Source organism: Macaca thibetana, chromosome 11 (assembly GCF_024542745.1).
Source record: "Macaca thibetana thibetana isolate TM-01 chromosome 11, ASM2454274v1, whole genome shotgun sequence".
Taxonomy (NCBI): Eukaryota; Metazoa; Chordata; class Mammalia; order Primates; family Cercopithecidae; genus Macaca; species Macaca thibetana.
In genome coordinates this window covers 36,069,513-36,091,123 of record NC_065588.1, presented here as the reverse complement: position 1 = coordinate 36,091,123, position 21,611 = coordinate 36,069,513, and the positions used below count along the sequence as shown (strand labels likewise).

Genomic DNA, 21,611 nt, shown 5'->3' with positions numbered 1-21,611 from the left:
TCATCTCTAGATTACTTGTAGTACCTAATACAATGTAAATGATATGTACATAGTTGTTACACTGTATTTTTAAAACTCTGTATTATTTTTTATTATTGTGTATCTTCCCCAGAATGACCCTCTATGTTTCCAGTTATGTTTTTTGCCTCAGTGTTTATGGTGTATGGATTAATATGGCTATCTTCACTTTTGTTTAGACTTTTCTCTGTTCATGTTTTTTATCCTTTTGCTTTTAGTCTTGTTCCTGTCATTTTAAGTTATGTTTCCTGTACAAGACTAAAGTGTAAATTTTAAGTCCAGGCTGATTGCTCTTCTTTTTACTTGGTACATTTGATTCATTTATACATATTAGATCTACCATTTTCTGTTGCCTTTTCTTTCCCAGCTTATTTATGCTTCTTTTTCTCTCCTTTTTGCCTTTTTGAATTGCCTTGCATGTGTGTATATATATATTTTTTCATACAATTTTTTTCTCAAGTAGTTTGGAAGTTATATTTGCATATATTTTTAGTAGTTGCACTGAAATTTTACTCATACATATTTAACATAAGAAAATCTGAAGTTACATAATATCTTTATCCTTATTCTGAATAATATATGCAACTTAAAGCACATTAACTTTCTTTAACCTTCTCCCAATTTTAGTTCTATTGTTGTCATGTCTTTTGATTCTCTTTTCTTGAGTTTGCATTTATACACCACAAGATACTGTTAATGACTTTAAAATTTATTTTCTACATTTTACCATTTTCTATGCTCTTGATTTCTTCCTGCATCTTTATTCTTGCACTATGCATTTGGGATCATTGTTTATCTAAAATACACTTTCAGAATTTCCTTATTTAGGGATTTTGCCCTTGTTCTTGAAAGATATTTTTTTCTGTTGGACTAGAAACATAAGTTGATTGTGCAATGAAGATACTATTTTACTGTTTTCTGGATTCCATTATTACTGCTGAAAAGTCAGCTGTGGTTTAATGAAGAAATTCTAGCAGCAGTGAGAATATTGAGTATGCCGAAAATAAAGTGATTATTTCTTGTTTCCTACTTTTGTATTTAAAACCAAAACAAAAACTAAAGCAAAAAACAACCCAGTAAAAGTGGGAATTTTCCTTTCTGCTTTGATTTCTGATCCCTTTCCATAAGTATGAAGATAAACACACAAGCTTAAGGTTGAGCATATCTAAAGAAAGGAAATCTTAGGATTTTGGGGATCCTTTACAACTTGCCACAACAAATGTAACAAAAGGAGGTTTTTAAGTTTTTGCATTTACTGCTACTTATTTAAGTAGTTTTCATCAAGTTAAAGTTAGCCCTTTGAAAATCAGTGTAAATTATCTTCAGCCATATACCTATCATATATTATTTACTTGTCGTCTATTCATCATCCTTCCACATCTGTCTATATGTCTGTGATACCGTGAGCTATCTATCCATCCATGCATCCATCCATCCATCCATGCATGCATGCATCCATCCATCCATCCATGCATGTATCCATCCATCCATCCATGCATCCATCCATCCATCCATCCATCCATCCATCCATCCATCCATCCATCCATCCATCCATGCATGCATCCATCCATCCATTCATGCATGTATCCATCCATCCATGCATCCATCCATCCATCCATTGCTACAGATTTTCATCCACAATTTCTGGCTTACAACTCCCACAGCCCTTTGTTACAGTCTTTAAAAAATAATATCGGGGCCCTTTGGGCCTCAGAAGTAGGATCAGGAAACAGAATCTATCTCTCCCTGGCCTTCTCTTGATCTTCTTTCACTGTCCAAGACAGGACTCTAATCTTCCATTGTGGATTATAAGGCCCGCAGTCCAGAGAGGGTCCTCCCCATACCCTTGGAGGAAGAAGTGCCACACAGAAGGGTCAAGAAGAATCCAACAGGCCTTTCTGGGTTTCCTCATTCATTCTGTTAGTGTAAGATCATACCCTTTTTGTCCGATCACATTTTGACATGGTTATCCATGCTTCAATCATGCCTTTTCAATGAAGTCTCCATAAAAGGCCCAAGAAACTAGCTGAACACATGGAGGTTCCTGGAGGGTGGCACATTCAGGAAGGGCATGGAAGCGCTGTGCTCCTTCCCTATACATTGTCCTATGTATTTCTTCATCTACATCCATCATTATGTCCTTTGGAACAAACCAGTGAACAACTTTCCCTTAGTTCTGTGAGCTGCTCTAGCAAGGAAATCAAACCTAAAGGGGGAGTTTGGGAACCTCAGCATGAAACTGATTCGTCAGAAGTTGATTGTTGTGGTGTGAGAGCAGAGGAAAAACAGTTTGAGGTTTTCCATACTCAATGTGTATCTGTTTTATCTTTCTATATGTCTGGCTTTTCTATCTGTCATCCAGTTTTCTATCTACTTCCTCTGTCTCCTCTGGCATAGGGTGTTGACTCTGTATAAATGAAATGTATTGAAATGTGCCATTAGCATACTTGTAGATGGAGAGTTTATGAAATCTAATAAAAAAGGATAAGACAATGGAGCTAGGTGTTTTACAGTCAAATCATTGAGGTAAAGTATGAGTGGCAGCAGTGCCAAAAGTGTTATTACCTCATCATATGTCAAAGGAAATCACTACCTCTATTCTGGCTGTATCAGTGTCTCAGAGTTACTGCAGCAGAAATAAGTGATAATGCCGGCATTCGTGCCAGCTAATTTGTGCAAGAGCTAGGCTCTGTTGGCTGAGTCACAGCTGCCACTAGATCTACAAGTAGAATGAAAAGATGTTTATTAGCCATGGAGAGTAATACATGGGTTTATTTTAATCAGCTTGTCTAAAGCCAGCCTAAGAGAGATGATACTGCCCTTTTCACAGTCATTTGACTTGTTCATGAAGTATTTGTCATATAATGTGGAGTCTATTTCTCAGAATATTATGAGCCAGAGTTACAGCATCTTGCATCTTGCTTATCACTCTTCATAAGTGTTAGGTAGCTATATAATCTTTTTCAGCCCTACAGGAAAAAGTTTGTTCAAATGTTGTAAAATGTTTCACCATAATTAGTGCCTGCCATTTCAAAGAACTAAGCAATTTGGAGTTATGTGTATATAGCTGGTTTACTGAAGAACAAAGTATGAAATTGGTTATGTCTATTAAAATAATTTTGGCTACATGGTAAAGAGAATCGAATGACCTTCCCTCTTTTTTTTCAGTCCATTCCCTTTTATCTTTAGTGAGATCTAGCTTTATGGTGAAAGCCAGGTGATACAGAACTACAGCTCCAAAAACCAGACTTTTTGTTTCATTTTAGGATGGCAGTTTCCTCATTGCTCTGTAACAAACTTTTCTATTTTCTAATTTAGAAGTATCTTGGAAGATCAAGTGCAAAAGGTATGCATGTAGAAAATAATTCCCTATTTTGTAGTTATAAAATAAGGGAAAGTGAAGGTTAATTTGGCTGTGTTTTTCCTCAAACATTGGAAAACTGACTGTAGTTAGAGGACTATGGTTGCCATGGATTATCATTGAAGACCCTGGGAAAACAAGTTATGTAACATTGTTTGTAGATCTTAAAGACATGCCTTTTTCTTCTGCATGTTTACTTGGTTAAGATTTTACTATATATTTATATGTAATATATATATAATATATATATAGCAAATTGTCTGTCTGTCTATCTATCTATCTATCTATCTATCTATCTATCTATCTATCTATCTATCTATCTATCTATCTATCTAGAGAGAAATTTTCCAGTGTAAGCAGCAGAGGGACATTTATACACCCTAGATAGAAAGATAATATTAGAAGTGGTTGATAAAGATAGTATCTGTTGCTGAGTGGCTTTTATTATTTTTACCACTTAAAAATTCAAAGGCTAGGACCATTCAGTCTAAGTTTCAGACACAGGAAATAATTAGCAGAGATCTTTGGTAATTAAGGTGGACATTATGTTGCTCTATAATCTGTGCCTCTTTGAATGTTGAAAAAATAAGTAGAAATTTTTGTTTAAAAATTATTCAGGCATAGTGTTCCAACTAAGTGAAATTCTTAGCCATTGTTATCACATGCTAGAACAGAAAAAGACTAGTTAGTGCCTTGAAGTGGTTATCAGAGAAGTCAAGAAATTCTACCAATGTAGCTCAAGAAATATGTTACTTACAACTAGGAAAATAGAACCATTGGAAAAATGGCTAAGGAGACACTCAGCAGTGTACTTATTTACCTGGATTTCTGTAGTCCAAATTAAGTAAAATATTAAATAAAACACTTGAGTCACAATAATTTTCCCTCAAATATCTGTAGTTGTTGCTCTATGTCATTTCATATTATCTGCTTTTTATTACTTTGTTGACAAGATGTTTTTTCTTCCTGCCCCATCCATAAAAATTTTTTAAATCAATTTTTATTAACCTTGCAAATCAGAAAATTGTATAGGATGTTTCCAGCTTTAGCGCCTATACCTGAGCTCATTTATTTTTCTTATAATGGTTTCTTTCTCAACAATACATTTTATCATTGCAATTTCCTTTGCTTTCTGATCATGGAGAGCATATTAAATTGACGTTCTATACTTCTGATTCAGACTTCACACAGCTTCATTTCTACTTTTTACTGTGTACAGAATTGGGTTTACTTTTGTTATTATTTATGTATTCTGCTATTAAATCCGTGTGTTTTTACAGTCCTTCCTTGTGCTACTCATTTCCCTATTTAATTTTAGCCTATTGTCTTGTGATTTGATTCCCTCCTCTTGGCTCTTCGTTTCTGCTTTGTTTTTATTTTTATTTTTTTGAGACCCTTTTGCCTTCTGAGTTCTACTTTTTAGGCAAGGTCACGTCATCTTATACTGAAGAACAGCTTAAAAAATTGTGGGGGGGGACTGTGTTCATTTATTATTTTGCAACTCTAGTGTTTCCTTCAATAGTTTCTTCTATTTTACTCCTCAGCCCTTTATTGCATGAGCATTTCTACAACTAAATTCTAGTCCTGGGCTAGTCATATTCTATACATATTTCTTGTGCATTTCATTGACACCTATGCAATTATCATCTGTATTCAGGTGATTCACATCCTTTTATCTCATTTAGGCCACACTGTTGTTCTTAGAACATTTGCCTGTAGATGTCACATAGAGTTAAATATGATGAAGCACCACTTACGTTGCTGCTTGTTAAATTCACTGCCTTGGGGAAAGCATATTGATTTCTTATTAACCTTTGTGCATTCCACTTTTCAGGTGGAAGCACATACTGCTTCTGCTTATGTAGCACTTCATACAGTGATCTTTCCCATATTTTTTATAACCTCTTAAATCTATTTTAGGAAATTTCTTGAATATCAATTTCTTTTCTTGCCATCACTTCCTGTCAAGAAATTGTTTCTTTCTCTGTGTTTTTCTCTGGCCTTTCTCACCCAGTGTTGTTCTCTTTATAACACTACTATTATGATACTAAACTTAAACTTAATTTAATTGATGAACATTCTGTCCAAAAAGCAGAACTTACTTCCAATATCTGAAAGCTACAAGCTTTCCATTCTAGTGTGTATGTAAGACTCTAGTATGGAATAAGAAGGGAATGGTTACGTAAGTTATATCTTAGTATTGGAAATTATACTGTTATTTAAAATGATTTTGTACTACAAGGATGCCAAACCAGGGTTTGTTGTCTGTGCCTCTGTAGAGATGTGTTTTGTTTGGCTGTTTTTTGGCCTGTGGAGTGTGTTGTGCCTTAGTTGTTATGCAAGCAGCTTAATATCTTCCACTCAGTTGGTCTTCTATATTAGTGGTACCTGCCTAACTTATGTAACAAGTTTCAGACCCTTTGAGTATTTTAAAGAGAAGGAAAATGCAGTATGAGTGAAAACTATAGATTTGTAGAAAAAATACTGACAGTTATAAACAAATTTAAACAGTGGTTATCTATGGGTGATTCGAGGTAATTTTTATTCACTTTACTTCTTGTCTGTAGTTTCCAAATTTTCCCTGTTGAATATCATTAAGGAAACCAATCAGTTAAAACCAATCAGTTAACACTAGTTTAAAAGAATATAGTTTTGTGTATGCATTCCATAGTACTAATCAATAACTTTTCACTAATCAATACCTTACTCTATGCCCTTAGGCTTGACACTTAGGCAATTTATAGTACAGAAGATATGTGAAATCTGATCATTCCATTAACAGGCTTGTAGTCCTGCTTGGAGAGACAAATGTGATACAGGCTCTACTGAGATGTTACCAGTGAAAAAGGACATAGACAGAGAGAATATTCTCAAGCAGTCTAACAGAAGTGGCCATTTTAGGCCATGGGAGACTGCAATGAGTTGAAAGGCTGATGACATGTTTGTAATACTATGTTAAGAGCTCTTTAAGTCTGTCGACCATTGATGCTGCTAGTTATTTGTATAGAGAGAATCTTTTCTTATAACCTGACTCTTCTGTTACAGGCATTTTATGTTGGTATTTTGTGCACTTTGAAGTTTCCCAGCATCTTTTCTGAGTGTCCTAAGCCTTATTAGAAAAAAGTAGAAACTGAATTCTAGATTGTTAACAATGTAGTAACCGTAGATACTTGACTGTTTAGAAAAATGTAAACATATCAGCCCTGAGCAAGACAGCCAAACCAAAACAACTACAGCGAGGGATACTGATTCCTTTGACAGATTCTGTTTCTTTTTATTAAAATTATTTCTTTAGAGATGATAAAGCAATAATTTACAAAATGAAATTAGAACATCATAATCCTTCTTGTTCAAGAAGCATTATTATTAAAAGGTAGCTTCATGTGCTTCTTAGAAGCTAATTAGTTGCTGCCTGGCTTATCATGCTGAGAGACAGCTGTGATTCATGGGTATTTATCCATCACAACAGGATTTTCTAATGGTATTTGGTTATGAAATTATTTATACTTCTGATTCAGGCCTTTAAAAGGGCTTCCAGCCGTTTTTGAAAGCCAACTTCTGCACTCCAGAGCGTTTTGTGCTGTTGAGATGGTGAATCAGCTTGGCAGCATGGTAGCGTATGAATCCGGTCGCACTGCGGTGTCTAAGATGCAGTTTTCTGGTGAAACTTCTCAAGCCAAGTGTGATAATGAGTGTTCATTGATGGAGGTCTTATAATTTTGTAGGAAAGTTTCTAAGAAACTGAGCTTTTTCAAAATATTTAGAAATAACACCAACATAGATTTTTGTGGTTGTATTTACTGTAATAAGCTGTTAACAGGAATTTATACCATTATATTCCTTCTGTTAATTTCAATGTATGAGTTTAGTATGGACTATTAATAACTTGTTTTTTCTTTATCAGGCATTTATTTTATTTGGTTAGTAATTAGAATAGGAAAGAAAGCAAAAGCTCTTCACAGAACTCTCCTGCACTTTAAATATTTAAATCATATTTAAATGTTATTCATTACATTCATTTTTAAAGCACCTAACTCTTCATTTTGAATATCTCAGATCATCATCTTTGAGTTATAGTACCAGAGCAAAAATGTGAGCCTTGATATATTTTCTTTCTTTAAAACAGATATTAGGTAAATAACGGGGGAAGTTTTGCTCATTTATTTGAATATTTCTGTGGTTTGTATAAATTGAGGGCAGAATTACACAGATACATAATAGTGATTTGAGACAGACTCTAAAGATAAGCAGTAGTTTTACTTAACCATCCCTCCTTAATTGGAATAATGAGCTTTGTCAAGGGACAAAATTCCATTTGTTTTCCCAAAGTGAAAAGTAGATTTTGGGGTGACAAAGCCTTCATGTCCAAGGTTTTCCAAAAGTGAGCTCCATGTTTAGAAATCCATAAATTATAGTTTGCATGGGTTGCTTTTATTAATAGCAAGGTGTTAACAGGCCCTGTGTTTAACATGTGTGTATTGGACAGATGTGAGTAGACTGAGCACGGATCCTCCTACTTTTCCAGTTTCATAAAGCGGTTTTATGGTTTAAACTTGTCCCAAATTATACAATTAATCATACTCAGTTTTCGTTTTTCTTACTAATTGTTCCAAGCTCTTTAACATGATGTCTAGTGGCAGTAAGTCACTTAGCAGGCAATAGGGGCAGGGAAGAGAGAAGACTCTTCTGCTCCTGGAAGTTTATGTATGCTAGTCAAAGTAATAAGGTCAAAAATAAAATGTTTCTGAGACATTTCCAAAGGATCACATAGGCATAACACCCAGCCCTTGAATGGCATTACAAAAGTTAGGGGACCTAGATCTGTGAGACCCATTTTGACGTTAACTTGCCATGTGACTCTCTGAAAATCCCTTTATATCTGTCTCTGGGGCTGGGCTGCTTTACCTTTCATAGGGGGATAATAAATTTTATCTGTCCCACCAGCCTGTTTATAGAATGATTTTATTTATTTATTTATTTATTTCTTTATTTTGAGATGGAGTCTTGCTCTGTCACCAGGCTGTAGTGCAGTGGTGCAATCATGGGTCACTGTAACCTCCGCCTCCCGGGTTCAAGCAATTTCCCTGCCTCAGCCTCCCGAGTAGCTGGGATTACAGGCACGTGCCACCATGCCTGACTAATTTTTTGTATTTTAGTAGAGACGGGGTTTCACCGTGTTGGCCAGGATGGTCTCAATCTCCTGACCTCGTGATCCACCTGCCTTGGCTTCCCAAAGTGCTGGGATTACAGGCGTGAGCCAGCTGCACCCAGCCTGGTAGGATGATTTTACATGATAAGACAAAATGGTCACATACAAAGCCTTTAAAAATAACATAGTATTGAAAGGTAAGATAGATATTTGCTGGTCATCTACCTTCTCAGTTCCCCCTCCTAGTCTCTTAATTGTTGGACTGTTTCAGGATTCTATTCTAAGCATTCTTCTCATATGCCATTGAGTAATCTTACCCATTTCCATCGTTTCAGTTATGTGCATTGTCCACATAGAACCATCCTTTGAGCTCCACCTAGTTGTTTGACTTCCAAGCCCTACCTGGCCAAATCTCAGTTTGATGTTGCATTTGAAGAAATATAGTCCAGCAACTAAAAGCAATAGTATGCCAGAACTGCTCTTAACTTACTTCTCTTGAAGAATATAGTAGCATGTAGGTTACAGATCAGCATTATTTCTTAAAACCGCTATCATCTCCTCACTTCCACACTCAAGGGTTACTCCCTTTGTTACAGGCTCCCATTTTCTCCAGACTGACCCCGAGTCTCTCACTCACAACTGTTTTTTGTCTTTTTTTACTCTTCTCCCTACATACCTCATCATTTGCCCATGTTTTCTTTTCTCCACCCTTTTTTTTGCCTAGCATGATAAAATCTCAAGAACTAGACTGACGAAGACCAAATTCTCCTTTGAGGATAAAGGAGAAGACAGGTTATTCTGGCGAAGACCTTATTGGGTAGGGGGAACAGGGAGGGGGTGGGACTACTCACGTGTAAATAATCTATATTCCCAGCACACCATCAAGCAGGCCACTTACTATCTACGTCTATATTTCACAAAGCGCCTCTGACTCAATCCATCTATGACCTGACCTTATTATCTTGTACTCAGACTTCATTTTTGCCCCTCCTTATCCTTGTACAAAGTGCCCATCATGCTCCTAATTGTTTTCCTGACATCGAAACATCATCCTCAGCTTCTTTCTCTCCTTATCCTTCACATGCTATTCATATTCTCTTTAACCTAGATATCAAAGACATAATTCTCAAATCTCTTCATTTCAGTCCATCTCCATTGCTGCCACTGTACGTGTTGCTTCCCTGCAATCAATTTTACATACTCCAACCAGAGCGATCCTTTAAAAACATGAACCTGATCATGCATCTTCCTCTTCTACCCTATTCAGAGGCTTGTGTGTGCCAAGCCCTTAATTTGGCATTTAAGAGCCTTTACACTGTGGTTGATCCTTGCTCATTTCTCTAAAAGTAGTCCGCCACCTCTTCCTCAGCAGGATGCATTTCTTCCTGCCTGAAGGCCCTTATCTAAGCTGATCTGATTGTCTGCAGTACCTCCCGACTCTCCCCTACCTCCAACCTACTCTCACTGTCTTATTCACTATATCTCAGCTTAAATATGACTTCTATCCAAGGCCCTGCTGACTCCTCAGGCTGGGCTAGTCCCTTTGCTATAGCCTGATGTTCCTTACACTTCCCCTTTGACAAGACCCATCCCACTTGAGCAGCAGACCCTAAGCTCCATGAGGACAGAGCTCATGTCTCTCTCCTAGAGCACTGTCACCAAAGTGCTTAACACAGTGCCGAGCTCAGACCCAGTGTCTGATGAATACTCACTGATTAATGGATGCTGCTTCCATGACTCAGGCACCCTCTGTCTCTTCCATCTTATCTGCATGCATATTCCGCCTCACATTTTCTATTTATCTCTCAGAAGACCCTGTGCCATTTCATATATTTTAAGCTCATGTTCTGTGCAAAATTGACTGCCCAACCTTTCCAACTACCACCTGGTCATTGTCAGCATGCCACAGTAGAATCCAGTGTATAATTTTATTATGACCCTTACCATGTTATTTTGAAGTTAATTACTAGATTGTATGCTTTTGTGAGTAGGTTTTGTGTGTGCTTTCCCTCATAACAGAAACCCTATTTTATTTGTTTGTACTCATCCTTATAATCCTGTCACCTATTATAGGTTGAATTGAATGGAAAGAATTGGGATGCCTCATAACTAGAGATGATAATAAGAATAAAAATAATTGCTGATATTATTGACTACCTTCTTTAAGCCAGGCACAATTTTAGGTGCTTTACTTAGCTCATTGAATCCTCTCAACTCTTATGAAGGAGTTACTTTTACTTTTATTGTTCCCATTTTATAGATGAGGAACTTCAGAGCCAGAAAAGTTAAGTTGTCCAAACTTAACCAGCTGATAAGTGGCAAGGCTGGAATTAAAATCCACTAGTTCCAGAGCCTCCCCTTATTTATAATGATTGGTCAATATAGTTTGTGCCATCAAAATTGGGTTTTAGAATCTTGCTGTCTGCTTTACATTCTGATTCTTCTACCTACTCATCGTGCAACCTGGGGTATGAAAAATGGAGATAATTACACGCCCTTGAAAGGGATATCCTGAGGATTAAATAAGATAATTAGTCCCTGTAAAATATCTGCTGAATGTAGGCAGTTGTTGCAGTGTTAAATCAGCGTGAGCACTCATTGAACTGAAGGTCTTTTATGGTTCTTTCCAACTCCAAATCCAATGAGTCTGTCTTCAGTCTTTACCCGTTGTCAGTACGTGCTACTTTCAAAGCTCTGATGTTTGTTTTAGATAATTGAGCTTCATCAGGGTCTGAGGACATACCTGCATTTCTGTCAAGTAAAATCTATGTTTTTTTTTTTTTTTTTTTTTTGATAAGCATGTGTTGCCGGAAACCACAGTCCTGATTTCCCATGCTCAACTCTGTGGCTACATGGCTAAATAAAGATCTCTGTCTAAAGAGAACAACCAAATTCCTGTTCATAGTCAGAACAAAGCCGAAAAAGAAATCCAAATGACATATTATTGTTTGATTTATGAAAGTTTGAGACGTTCTAATAGTGAAAGAACTAAAAAGAATATACAAATCCCTTGTCAACATTTTCAGTAGATGTTTATTTCCTCTTTCCAAGTTAGCTGAGGGCATTTCAGGGTGGTCTGTGCCATTAAATTGATTAGCAGTCAAATGGAAACTTCAGCTGCTTAGGTGATGATTTAATTGTGAAGACTGTTAATACTGTGTCTATTAGCACATGCTTACTATTCTATGAAACTCAAAGTCATAAGATTATTGACAGGCACTACAGTAGCAAACAACATTGGTGGAAATTAGTATCTAATTCTGATACTTAATGGTTTGACTTATGTGCAAATTTAATAACTACTTATCAGTAGTTATGCAATAATACAGTGAATTTTCTCAAATAAATATATATTACCTAAATAAATCTTGCCTCTCAGTTCATTTATGTATGTATTTGCCTTGTTCAAAGATGTAACAAAGCAAATAAAAATAGAGGAAAAATATACTTATAATAGGATAAATTACAACTGTTATGGCATTAGAAGAGAGTTTGGGTCACAAAATAATACCTTGAAGTCCAAAACATTGGATGGAGGTGGGCCTCTCTGACTGCGTACATAGAAAGGGAAATGAAAAAGGCTGTGATTTATAATAACCATCAACTAACAAAAATCACTTGTAGAAAAGTACAACTATTGCAGTTACATAGAGAAATGTCTCTTGTTGTACGCACTATAATAAATAGTACCTTCAACAGCCCTTGTACAGAAAACACAGCAACAGGTTTCTTAGTACTGATTCCTTCAACACAAGCTATTTTTTTGCAATCACAAATTTGTTAAAAAACAATTTGTTAAAAGCAATTCTATATAGATCTGTTTTATTCATTGTATTGATATTCTGGCTTAATCTAAGGATTGATTTATAGTATCTAGAGATATAAAAATTAAAATTTGTAGGCAATCTATTTTTTATGGAGACTTTGGTAAGTCTCCATAAAGGTTGGACAGATACTGATTTGATTAGATACAGCAAATCAGTATCTGTCCAACCTTTGGGTAAGGCTGAATACTATAACAGGCTAAATAATACGAAATACTAAAATTGGCTAAATAATCAGACATACATGGAAATTGCAGGTGCCACAAGAGGGTGAGACTTTAAGAAATCATTTGGATTGGCTCAAAGTTCTGTACTATACAACTTTAGGTTTTTAAATACACAGTAAGCCTCAAGATCACCTCTGGAGAATTTTAAAAGGACAGTTTCATCCCCCACCTCTGTAGTTCTCTGTTTAGTAGGTCTGGGGTGAGTGAGGTAAGAGCAACTTTATTTAAATAAAAAAGTCGCATAAGTAATTCTGGTTATCAGTGAAGTTAGAACTACTGCCATAGAGAATGCTGCATTAATTTCAGATAGAAAAAAATTTAAAGTTAATATAACCAAATATACCTTAGCTGTAAAACTCTTTTATTCTGAAATGTACACCTAGCCAATTGAATAAGGTGATTTAACATATGAATTTCTTATTAGTAAACCAATTAAAAGTTTTGGTACATCCACTGGCATCTAACTATGTTTTTGAATAGTTAATATGTATCCTAAGAGAACTTTTTATTCTCACTATTGTCTGATTACATTTCCATATAGACTAAAAATATTTCAGTAATCATTCTATCTAGAAAACTTTTTTTTTTTTTTGTATTTTCAGTCCTCAAGAAGTTATAAAGGCCTCTGAAAATTATCTTAGGCCTTTAGGGGTGCTTTCATTTGTAGGCTTTCAAGTGATAATACGAAAAATGATATCTCACATACATTTTTTACTGGTCTGCAGTAGCCCCAAATTGTTATGAACAGAATCTTAAATATGTGGTAAACCTGTGTTTAAAGTAGAAAACCAAGCCCATATACGTAAGTGTATGCCTAAATCTAGCATTAGTATTTATTACAACAGAAATCTCGAGTAAATGTCTCATGTTTACTTTTCATTGTTTTTATAGGCATTGCTTCTATGACAGTGCCAGTGTACATTGCGGAGGTCTCACCACCCAATTTAAGAGGCCGATTAGTCACCATTAATACCCTCTTCATCACAGGAGGGCAGTTCTTTGCAAGTGTTGTTGATGGAGCCTTCAGTTATCTCCAGAAGGATGGATGGAGGTTTGTAAATACTTTTTACATTTAATTTTTCAAATCTTGATTTGGGGGAAGGGGAGAAAAATTGAGAAATCATAGTCAAAATATAACTGTGTGTTTTGAATCATTATAACTAATTTATAAGTAGGTGGCATTTAGCAAAACTGAAAGTGGACAAGAAGCTGATATTTATTTTGATGATAGACAAAGAACCTACCATTAAGAATTGATATTTACCGGGCTTTTTTAGCATTTAGGTGACATTTCTCACACAGTGTGCAATCTTTTGCAATATTTGTTTAAAAATGAATGCAGTGATAAATATGTATGGAATTCGTGAATTCTACAATGATTGACAAGCTGTTTATGAACTACAGATATAACTAACATCCTTTTTGCATTCTGGAAGCTACATTTTATCTGAAAGAAACCTAGTGTTTAAAGATAAAAATTTACCTCTATAAAAAGATACACGTGAGTTTAAAATATACAAATTATTCCTTGATATTTGGCTTATCAATATGTCATTTATGTCATTTATGTCAATCAATAAATGACAAAAGTGGTTTTAAAACTGCTTTAAAATAAATACAAACTAAATATTAAAACAAAATCTTATGTTAAAGCTTAAAAGATATTATGGGCTCTGGATTTTGATATCTTTATAGTACTCATGTAACTGTTCCAGAGAAATTTTATTAAAAGGCAGTAGAGGTTATACAATATTGCCTATCTTGTTTTCTTGCCTCTACTTAATAGAACATATCTTTATTCAGTATTTACTTCTCTGTAGGTACTGGGGAATAGAATATTCAACAAGATAAACTCAAACCCTTGCTTGCTTGGCTTTTACAGTGTTGATGTTAATCCTCAACAGTAGAAAAAAAAGGGTGTAGGCCGGGTGTGGTGGTTCATGCCTTTAATATCAGCACTTTAGGAGGCCAAGGTAGGCGGATCACTTGAGGTCAGGAGTTTGAGACCAGCCTGGCCAACATGGTGAAACCCGGTCTCTACTAAAAATACAAAAATTAGCTAGGTGTGGTGGCACACACCTGTAATCCCAGCTACTTGGGAGGCTGAGGCAGGAGAATCGCTTGAACCCAGAAGACGGAGGTTGCAGTGAGCCGAGATTACACCACTGCACTCCAGCCTGGACAACAGAGCGAGACTCCATCTCCAAAAAAAGGGTGTAATGTGATGTGGACCCAGGGAATTAAACCTCTGTGTAAGAAGCACGATAAACCTTGTGGCTTAGGATGAGCCATTAAAGACCTAAATGGGTGAAGTTTTAATTAAAAGTCATGTGAGAAAACTCTTTGAAGCTAATGAGGGCCTACGTTTGTAAGGACCATTAAGAGGAGGACACAGTTTTTAAAACGGTTGTTGTGTCTGCAGATGTTGCTAAACTGAAGCAGGAAATTTCTTTTTTCTTGTTTTTTTTCTGCTCAGCAGATGAAGAGAAAGAGGAAAGACGATAACTGTTTTCAGCATAACCTGGTATTTTAAGTTTTTCTTGTAAATACAATGGAAGTCAGTCTTTCAGCTTACATGTCTTTAAGAAGTTCTAAATCATCAATTTATATTTTGTTAAAAATTTTTATTAATGTAACTAATATAGATATATTCAAATGCATGGCATGTATAGTTGCATAAATCACATTTTTCACTTAGGCATAACAATTATGAAATTTTTCTCAGTCCTGGTTAGGAAAGAGAAAGATCACCCAGTAGTGACAATACATTTATTAATGTGGTGTGCCTATGTAAAAGTGGAGGTGTTGGGACAAGCCTGAAACCCCTTTCCAGAGGCCAGGAGACATCATAGGCAGACCTGGATTAAAATCTGTTTTTTACCATTCATTAGCTAAGCACCTCGAACAAGTCATTTAGGCCCTCTGAGCTTCACTTTTCTATAAAGTAGAACCAGAAATACTTACAAAATTATTGTTGGATCCAAATTACTTATTATATGTAAAGTGTTTAGCCTAGTGCTTGGCACATGGCAGATAATAAATGAAGAATCACACTATTAGTTGCTGCTGTGATGAACTGAGTAAAGGATGGGTGCTACTATTGATGTTGTAAGAGAGGCTGAAAGAAAATCAACATTCTGTGGTATCTGTTTTCTTTATTGGCAAGAATGATGCTTCAAGATGGTAGGGCAGAAGACTAGAGATAAAAAGATTTAAAGTGTATTGCTGCTGTGGGAAGCATGAGAAGGAAAAGACTAGGGACAACACATGATTTCCAAGTTACCATGGAATCCCAGCTGAAGCTGGAGACACATATTTGCACTAAAGCCAATTAGCATGCTCATGTTTATTTTTCCAGCACTATTGGATTGCCTAGGGGTGAAAAAATAAGAGTATGGGAAAACTAACTCTGGTTGATATATAGACCAAGGTATTAACAACCAGATTGTTTTGAAGCCAATTTATTGTTTGCATGAATACACATTTAATTATGTATACATGCAAACATGTTTCCCTTTTTTTAGGTGAATTTTCTCTGTTATGTCTTCTGATATCTAGTATCTTTATCAGTATATTTATCTCATCTGACTCCTGGGCTAATAGGAATGTGTTTATAAGCAAATAAAGATTGAAGTGCTACCTTAGCATTAACTTTAGACTCTGGAATTGTCAACAATGATAACTTATTCATAATTATAACAATAGATAACTCATCACTTTTATAGCAATATGTTTCAAAATCTTAAGGAAAAATCTTAAGAAAAATGTGGGTCTAAATATATCATGTAAAATTTCTTTTTCATGCTCATATTTTTGTATATCTTCATGTTAGATGTCCTCAGTCTTGAAAGAATTTGAATATTTTTAATTTGTTTTATTTCCCTTTTTGACTTTTATTGCTTCTGAAACTCTACCTCAAGTTTCTAATGTTTAATTTTATACTATAATAACCAGTGTCCCGAATTTACTGGTCTTGCATTATAGTGATGAACAGTTAGCATCTGGTAGCAAATACTATTTGATCCTAACCAAAATCTTGACAGGTTAGTGGAATTGGTATTATTCTTATTTTGCAGATTAAAAACTTGATGCTCAGAGAAGTTAAATATTAGCCTGAGATCATATGGCTATTACTTGGCCTTGGCAGAGATTAGATTCAAGTCTTCTTTTTTTTTTTTAATTTATTTATTATTATTATACTTTAAGTTGTAGGGTACACGTGCATAACGTGCAGGTTTGTTACATATGTATACTTGTGCCATGTTGGTGTGCTGCACCCATCAACTCGTCATTTACATCAGGTATAACTCCCAATGCAATCCCTACCCCCTCCCCCCTCCCCATGATAGGCCCCGGTGTGTGATGTTCCCCTTCCTGAGTCCAAGTGATCTCATTGTTCAGTTCCCACCTATGAGTGAGAACATGCGGTGTTTGGTTTTCTGTTCTTGTGATAGTTTGCTAAGAATGATGGTTTCCAGCTGCATCCATGTCCCTACAAAGGACACAAACTCATCCTTTTTTATGGCTGCATAGTATTCCTCAAGTCTTCTTATTCAAAAGCTAACTCCTTTCTTCCTCATGGTTCTGCTTTCAAGCATTTATAATTCTTGATTATTTTAAGCATTGATTAAATGCTTAAATATTGATTATTCAAGCATTGATATCATTATTGATAATTATTGATAATTTCAAGCCATAATTATTGATAATTTTTACAGTAGTGATTGGATTAAGACAGATGGAAGATGAACTCAATTGACAGAAAAGCATTTGTATTTTGATGTTGTTGAAACATTGTAGTTCACCTTTTATGCCAGATGGTTCAAAGTTTCTGTTCTCTTATTGTTTGAATATCATAGAAATAAATTGTTTTCTGTTGAACAACTGGAAGTTTACTTTTTCTAGAAAAATAATTGCCAGTAGCAGATTCAGTGTTCTATTTTTCTGGCACTTCAGTGTCATAGTACATTCTGTACTGGGAAGGACACCATCTGGCTTCATGAAGAAAGAGGAAATAAAATTTTGAAAATATTGTTAAAGATTTTATTTTTTAAATGAAAACAACTTTATTGCGATGTAATTCACGCACCATTCAACTCTTCCATTTACATTGTACAATTATTTGGTTTTTAGTGTATTCACAGAGCTATGCAACCATCGCTATAATCAAATTTAGAATATTTTCATCACCCTAAAAAGAAACCTTGCATTCCTTAACCATCACTCCCTAAGCCCCCAAACTGTCCCACATTTAGGCAACCATTAATCTACTTTGTGTTTCCATAGGTTTATGTATTCTGTATATTTCATATATGAATATGTGGTTCTTTATGACTGGCTTCTTTCACTTAGCAAATTTTCAAGGTTCATCTAAGTTGTAGTATGTGTCAGTACTTCATTTCTTTTTATAGCAAATAATAACGTGGATATACCACATTTTGTTTATTCATCAGTTGATAGGTATTGTTAACATTTTGGGGCTATACAAATAATGATGCTATGAACATTTGTGTACAAATTTTAGGATAGACGTAGGCATTTATTTCTCTTGCATATACACCTAGCAGTGGAATTGCTAGGTCATATGATAACTGTATTTAGCTTTTTGAGGACTGGCCAGACTGCTTCCAAAGTGGCTCTGTTATTTTACATTCCCACAAGCAAAGTATGAGGGTTTCAATTTTTCCATGTCCTAGTAAACACTTGTTATTTGTCTTTTTTGATGACAGTCATCCTAGTGGGTGTGAAGTGGCATCTCATTGTGGTTTTGATTTGCATTTCTGTAATGAGTAATCATGAGGATAACTTGTTTTTTTCCTAATATATTGTAGTGTTGATAAAGATGGCAGAGATGTTTCAATAGTTAATGATAAAGTTCTATTGCTGTTTGCCTTTTTCGTTGCATATATATATAGTTTTTTTATTTTTATTTTTGTTTTTAGTAGAGATGAGGTTTCACCATGTTGGCCAGGCTGGTCTCAAACTCCTGACCTCAAGTGATCTACCCACCTCAGTTTCCCAAAGTGCTGGGATTACAGGTGTGAGTCACCATACCTGTCTTCTTTGCTAATATTTTTAAATCTTACTTCATGAACATAGTGAGATTTACTCACTATACTTCAAGCAAACAAAAATGGCCTTTTCGAAAATTGTTTAGTTAAATCCTGGCTCATCAGTAAATATATAGTAAGTGAACTTAGCCATCAAAATGATCTGTCTAGAAAACTTATCTGGCCATGCCACTAGTAAAATGTTTCAAGACTGTCTATTTCCTACAGAAAAAAAAAATTCTTTATCATGGCTTGTAGTACCCAATCCATGCATGCTTTTAAAGATTTTTCTCACTAGTGTTATACTCCACTTTATGTAATACCCAGGCTTATAAACCATCCACATCTTGCTTTGTCATGTTTCTAGGTTTTCTTTTTTCTTTTTTCTTTTTTTTTTTTCCTCCTTATGCTCTTTTTGCCTATAGTGTCTCCCTAGCCTATCCAGGGATTCTTGTCCACATCCTGTTCATCCTGTAAATCTCTGCTAATAATCACACAAACTCTGCTCCTTTGTCTTTTCATAATACTTTCTACAAAGCTCCACTTTTATAATCACTATATTATTTTGAGCTACTTGCTTATTTTTCTATCGTCTCTCATTCATTTTGGAACTCCTAAATGTCGCTGACCTTTTACTCATTTTTAGATCTAGGAAGGGCCCAGAACATAGTAAATATTCAGTAAATGTTTATTGAACTGAGCTGAAATTGACTGGGCTCTAGGGAAGGGACTTAATCAGTGTAAAAAGATACTGATTATAAACCAAAATACCAATGTATTAATTTATACAGAGGGATATATATATACTTCATAGATAGCTGAAAATTAAATGATTAATTATATGTGTTTTTCAGGATAAAAATAAGAGAAAGAAGATTAGTTTCTGAGCCTATGAAAATTTATCTCCTTCAAAAGAATATACTTCCCTAGGAACCTGGAAACTTTCATTATTTTCTGTTTGATAATGCTGATTTTCAAATGAGTGTTTCTGTGTTTACAAGTATATGGTCATCATGTGATTTGTATTAATAGGGATAGGTATATATACAGAGAGGCTAAATTTTTCTGTTTTATGCTGATTTTTACTTATCTTATTCCTAGATTTACTTTAAAAAAAAAAACCACAGGCTTATCTTATTCCACCTCACTAAACTACGTACAACCATTTGTTAAATGTCTGGTTGTACTAGTCATTTTCATGTTTTATCATTTAATTGATGTGATATAGGTATTGAATGAGAAATACAAAATATGAGCCTGGGAACCGCTCTAGGAGAGATTTTCCTGAGTATCCTGAGGCTGACTCGTGCACAGTGTGAGACATGCTAAGTTTTGAAGAATTGATGGGACTCAGGTGGACACAGGTGGATATGGGAGGCAGAGTGTAGACCAGGAGGGAGTAGGATCAGGGAGGATTGAGGCTACAGTGATGATGTACATGAGAGGCTGAAGCCAGATTCCAATGGTCTATGAATTCAAGTCCAACTTCTGTCTACAGGCAAAGGGAATTTATTATTTTTTTAGCAGAGTATGCCATGATAGGAGTCAAAGATCACCATGGCAGTGATGCCCAAAAGTAACTGGGGCTCTCGCCTCTTGGGTAGATTTAGGAAACCTATTTATGAGGCTGCTGTCAAGGTACAGCTGTGAGGTTATACTTTTGGAGTCATCAGTTGGTGTGAAAATGATTCAGTCATTCTTTCAAAAAGAGTTTCTTGACACTTTCTGCATACTAGTCTTGTATGTAATACTAGAGATGGAAAGATGGATAAGAAGTGCTTCTGTCCTGAAGCCTCTAATGGCCTAATATAGGAGAGAGACTTTTTTTTTTTCAGTCTGTTAAGTAAATGATGGATATAGTGTTATAGGAACTCCCAAGAGGAGTGAATAACTTAGCCTCACAACAGAAAGATATTTGAGCTTTTTGCATAAAATAATTCCAGGTACAGTGAGGGAGAGGGAAATTCTAGGTGAAATGTAATCTTCGAAGGCCCTGTCATCTGAAAGAGCCAGTCAGGTTTGGACAAGAGTGAGAAGTTAGAGCAGCTAGGAGGAGGGCTATGATGTTCTTCTGGGAGTTTGGGGGTGAAGCAGGAAGGCCGGCCTTTGGTGGGTGTGGATGGAACTTGAAATCCTTTGCTCTTACTTTCATAACACATCAGATTTGGGTTTGTTTATTGAAAGCCTCAAAATATTTTTTAAAATCAATATTAATTTTAGATGGATGAATTGATGAGCCTCTGTCCCCTATAATATTAGCTCACACCTGTAATCCCAGCACTTTGGGAGGCCAAGGCAGGTGAATCATAAAGTCAGGAGTTCAAGACCAGACTGGCCAAGATGGTGAAACCCTGTTTCTACTAAAAAAATACAAAAATTAGCCGGGTGTGGTGGTGGGCACCTGTAATCCCAGTTACTCAGGAGGCTGAGACAGAGAATTGCTTGAACCCAGGAGACGGAGGTTGCAGTGAGCCGAGATCGCGCCACTGCACTGCAGGCTGGGTGACAGAGCGAGACTCCATCTCAAATAATAATAATAATAATTATTATTATTTAATTATTTAACATTTAAATAATATATATAATTTATTTATAAAAACATTTAAATAATAAATATAATAATAATAATTATTATTATTTTAAAATCCATGTCAATAAGATGCTTCTCAGAATGATATTTAAATGGGGATGTTATTTCTAAACAAATTTATGCTGGAGAATGTGTTCTTATAATTTCATGCTAATAGATCAGTGGTACTTGGCTCTATATGAAATGTAGAATATGAGTCAATCACTATCTTACAAATATAAGTATGCAGTGGCCATTTTAAGAATGATAGATTTAGATAACACATGTATTAATTTGTGGCAAACAGTCTGATTACAAGTAAATACCTGCCGGGTGCCATGACTCAACGCCTGTAATCCTGGCACTTTGGGAGGCTAAGGCGGGTGGGTCACCTGAGGTCAGGAGTTTGAGAC

The 21,611-nt window shown here is 35.5% G+C and overlaps 1 protein-coding gene across 1 annotated transcript in view; it reads left to right on the top strand.

The window, feature by feature from the left end:
* Window positions 1–21,611, top strand: part of SLC2A13 (solute carrier family 2 member 13) — a 367,441-nt gene that overhangs the window by 47,493 nt on the left and 298,337 nt on the right. The window contains exon 2 of the mRNA XM_050750134.1: window positions 13,471–13,630. Within this exon, the coding sequence (XP_050606091.1) occupies window positions 13,471–13,630 (160 nt within the window). The remainder of the gene's footprint in view (window positions 1–13,470; window positions 13,631–21,611) is intronic.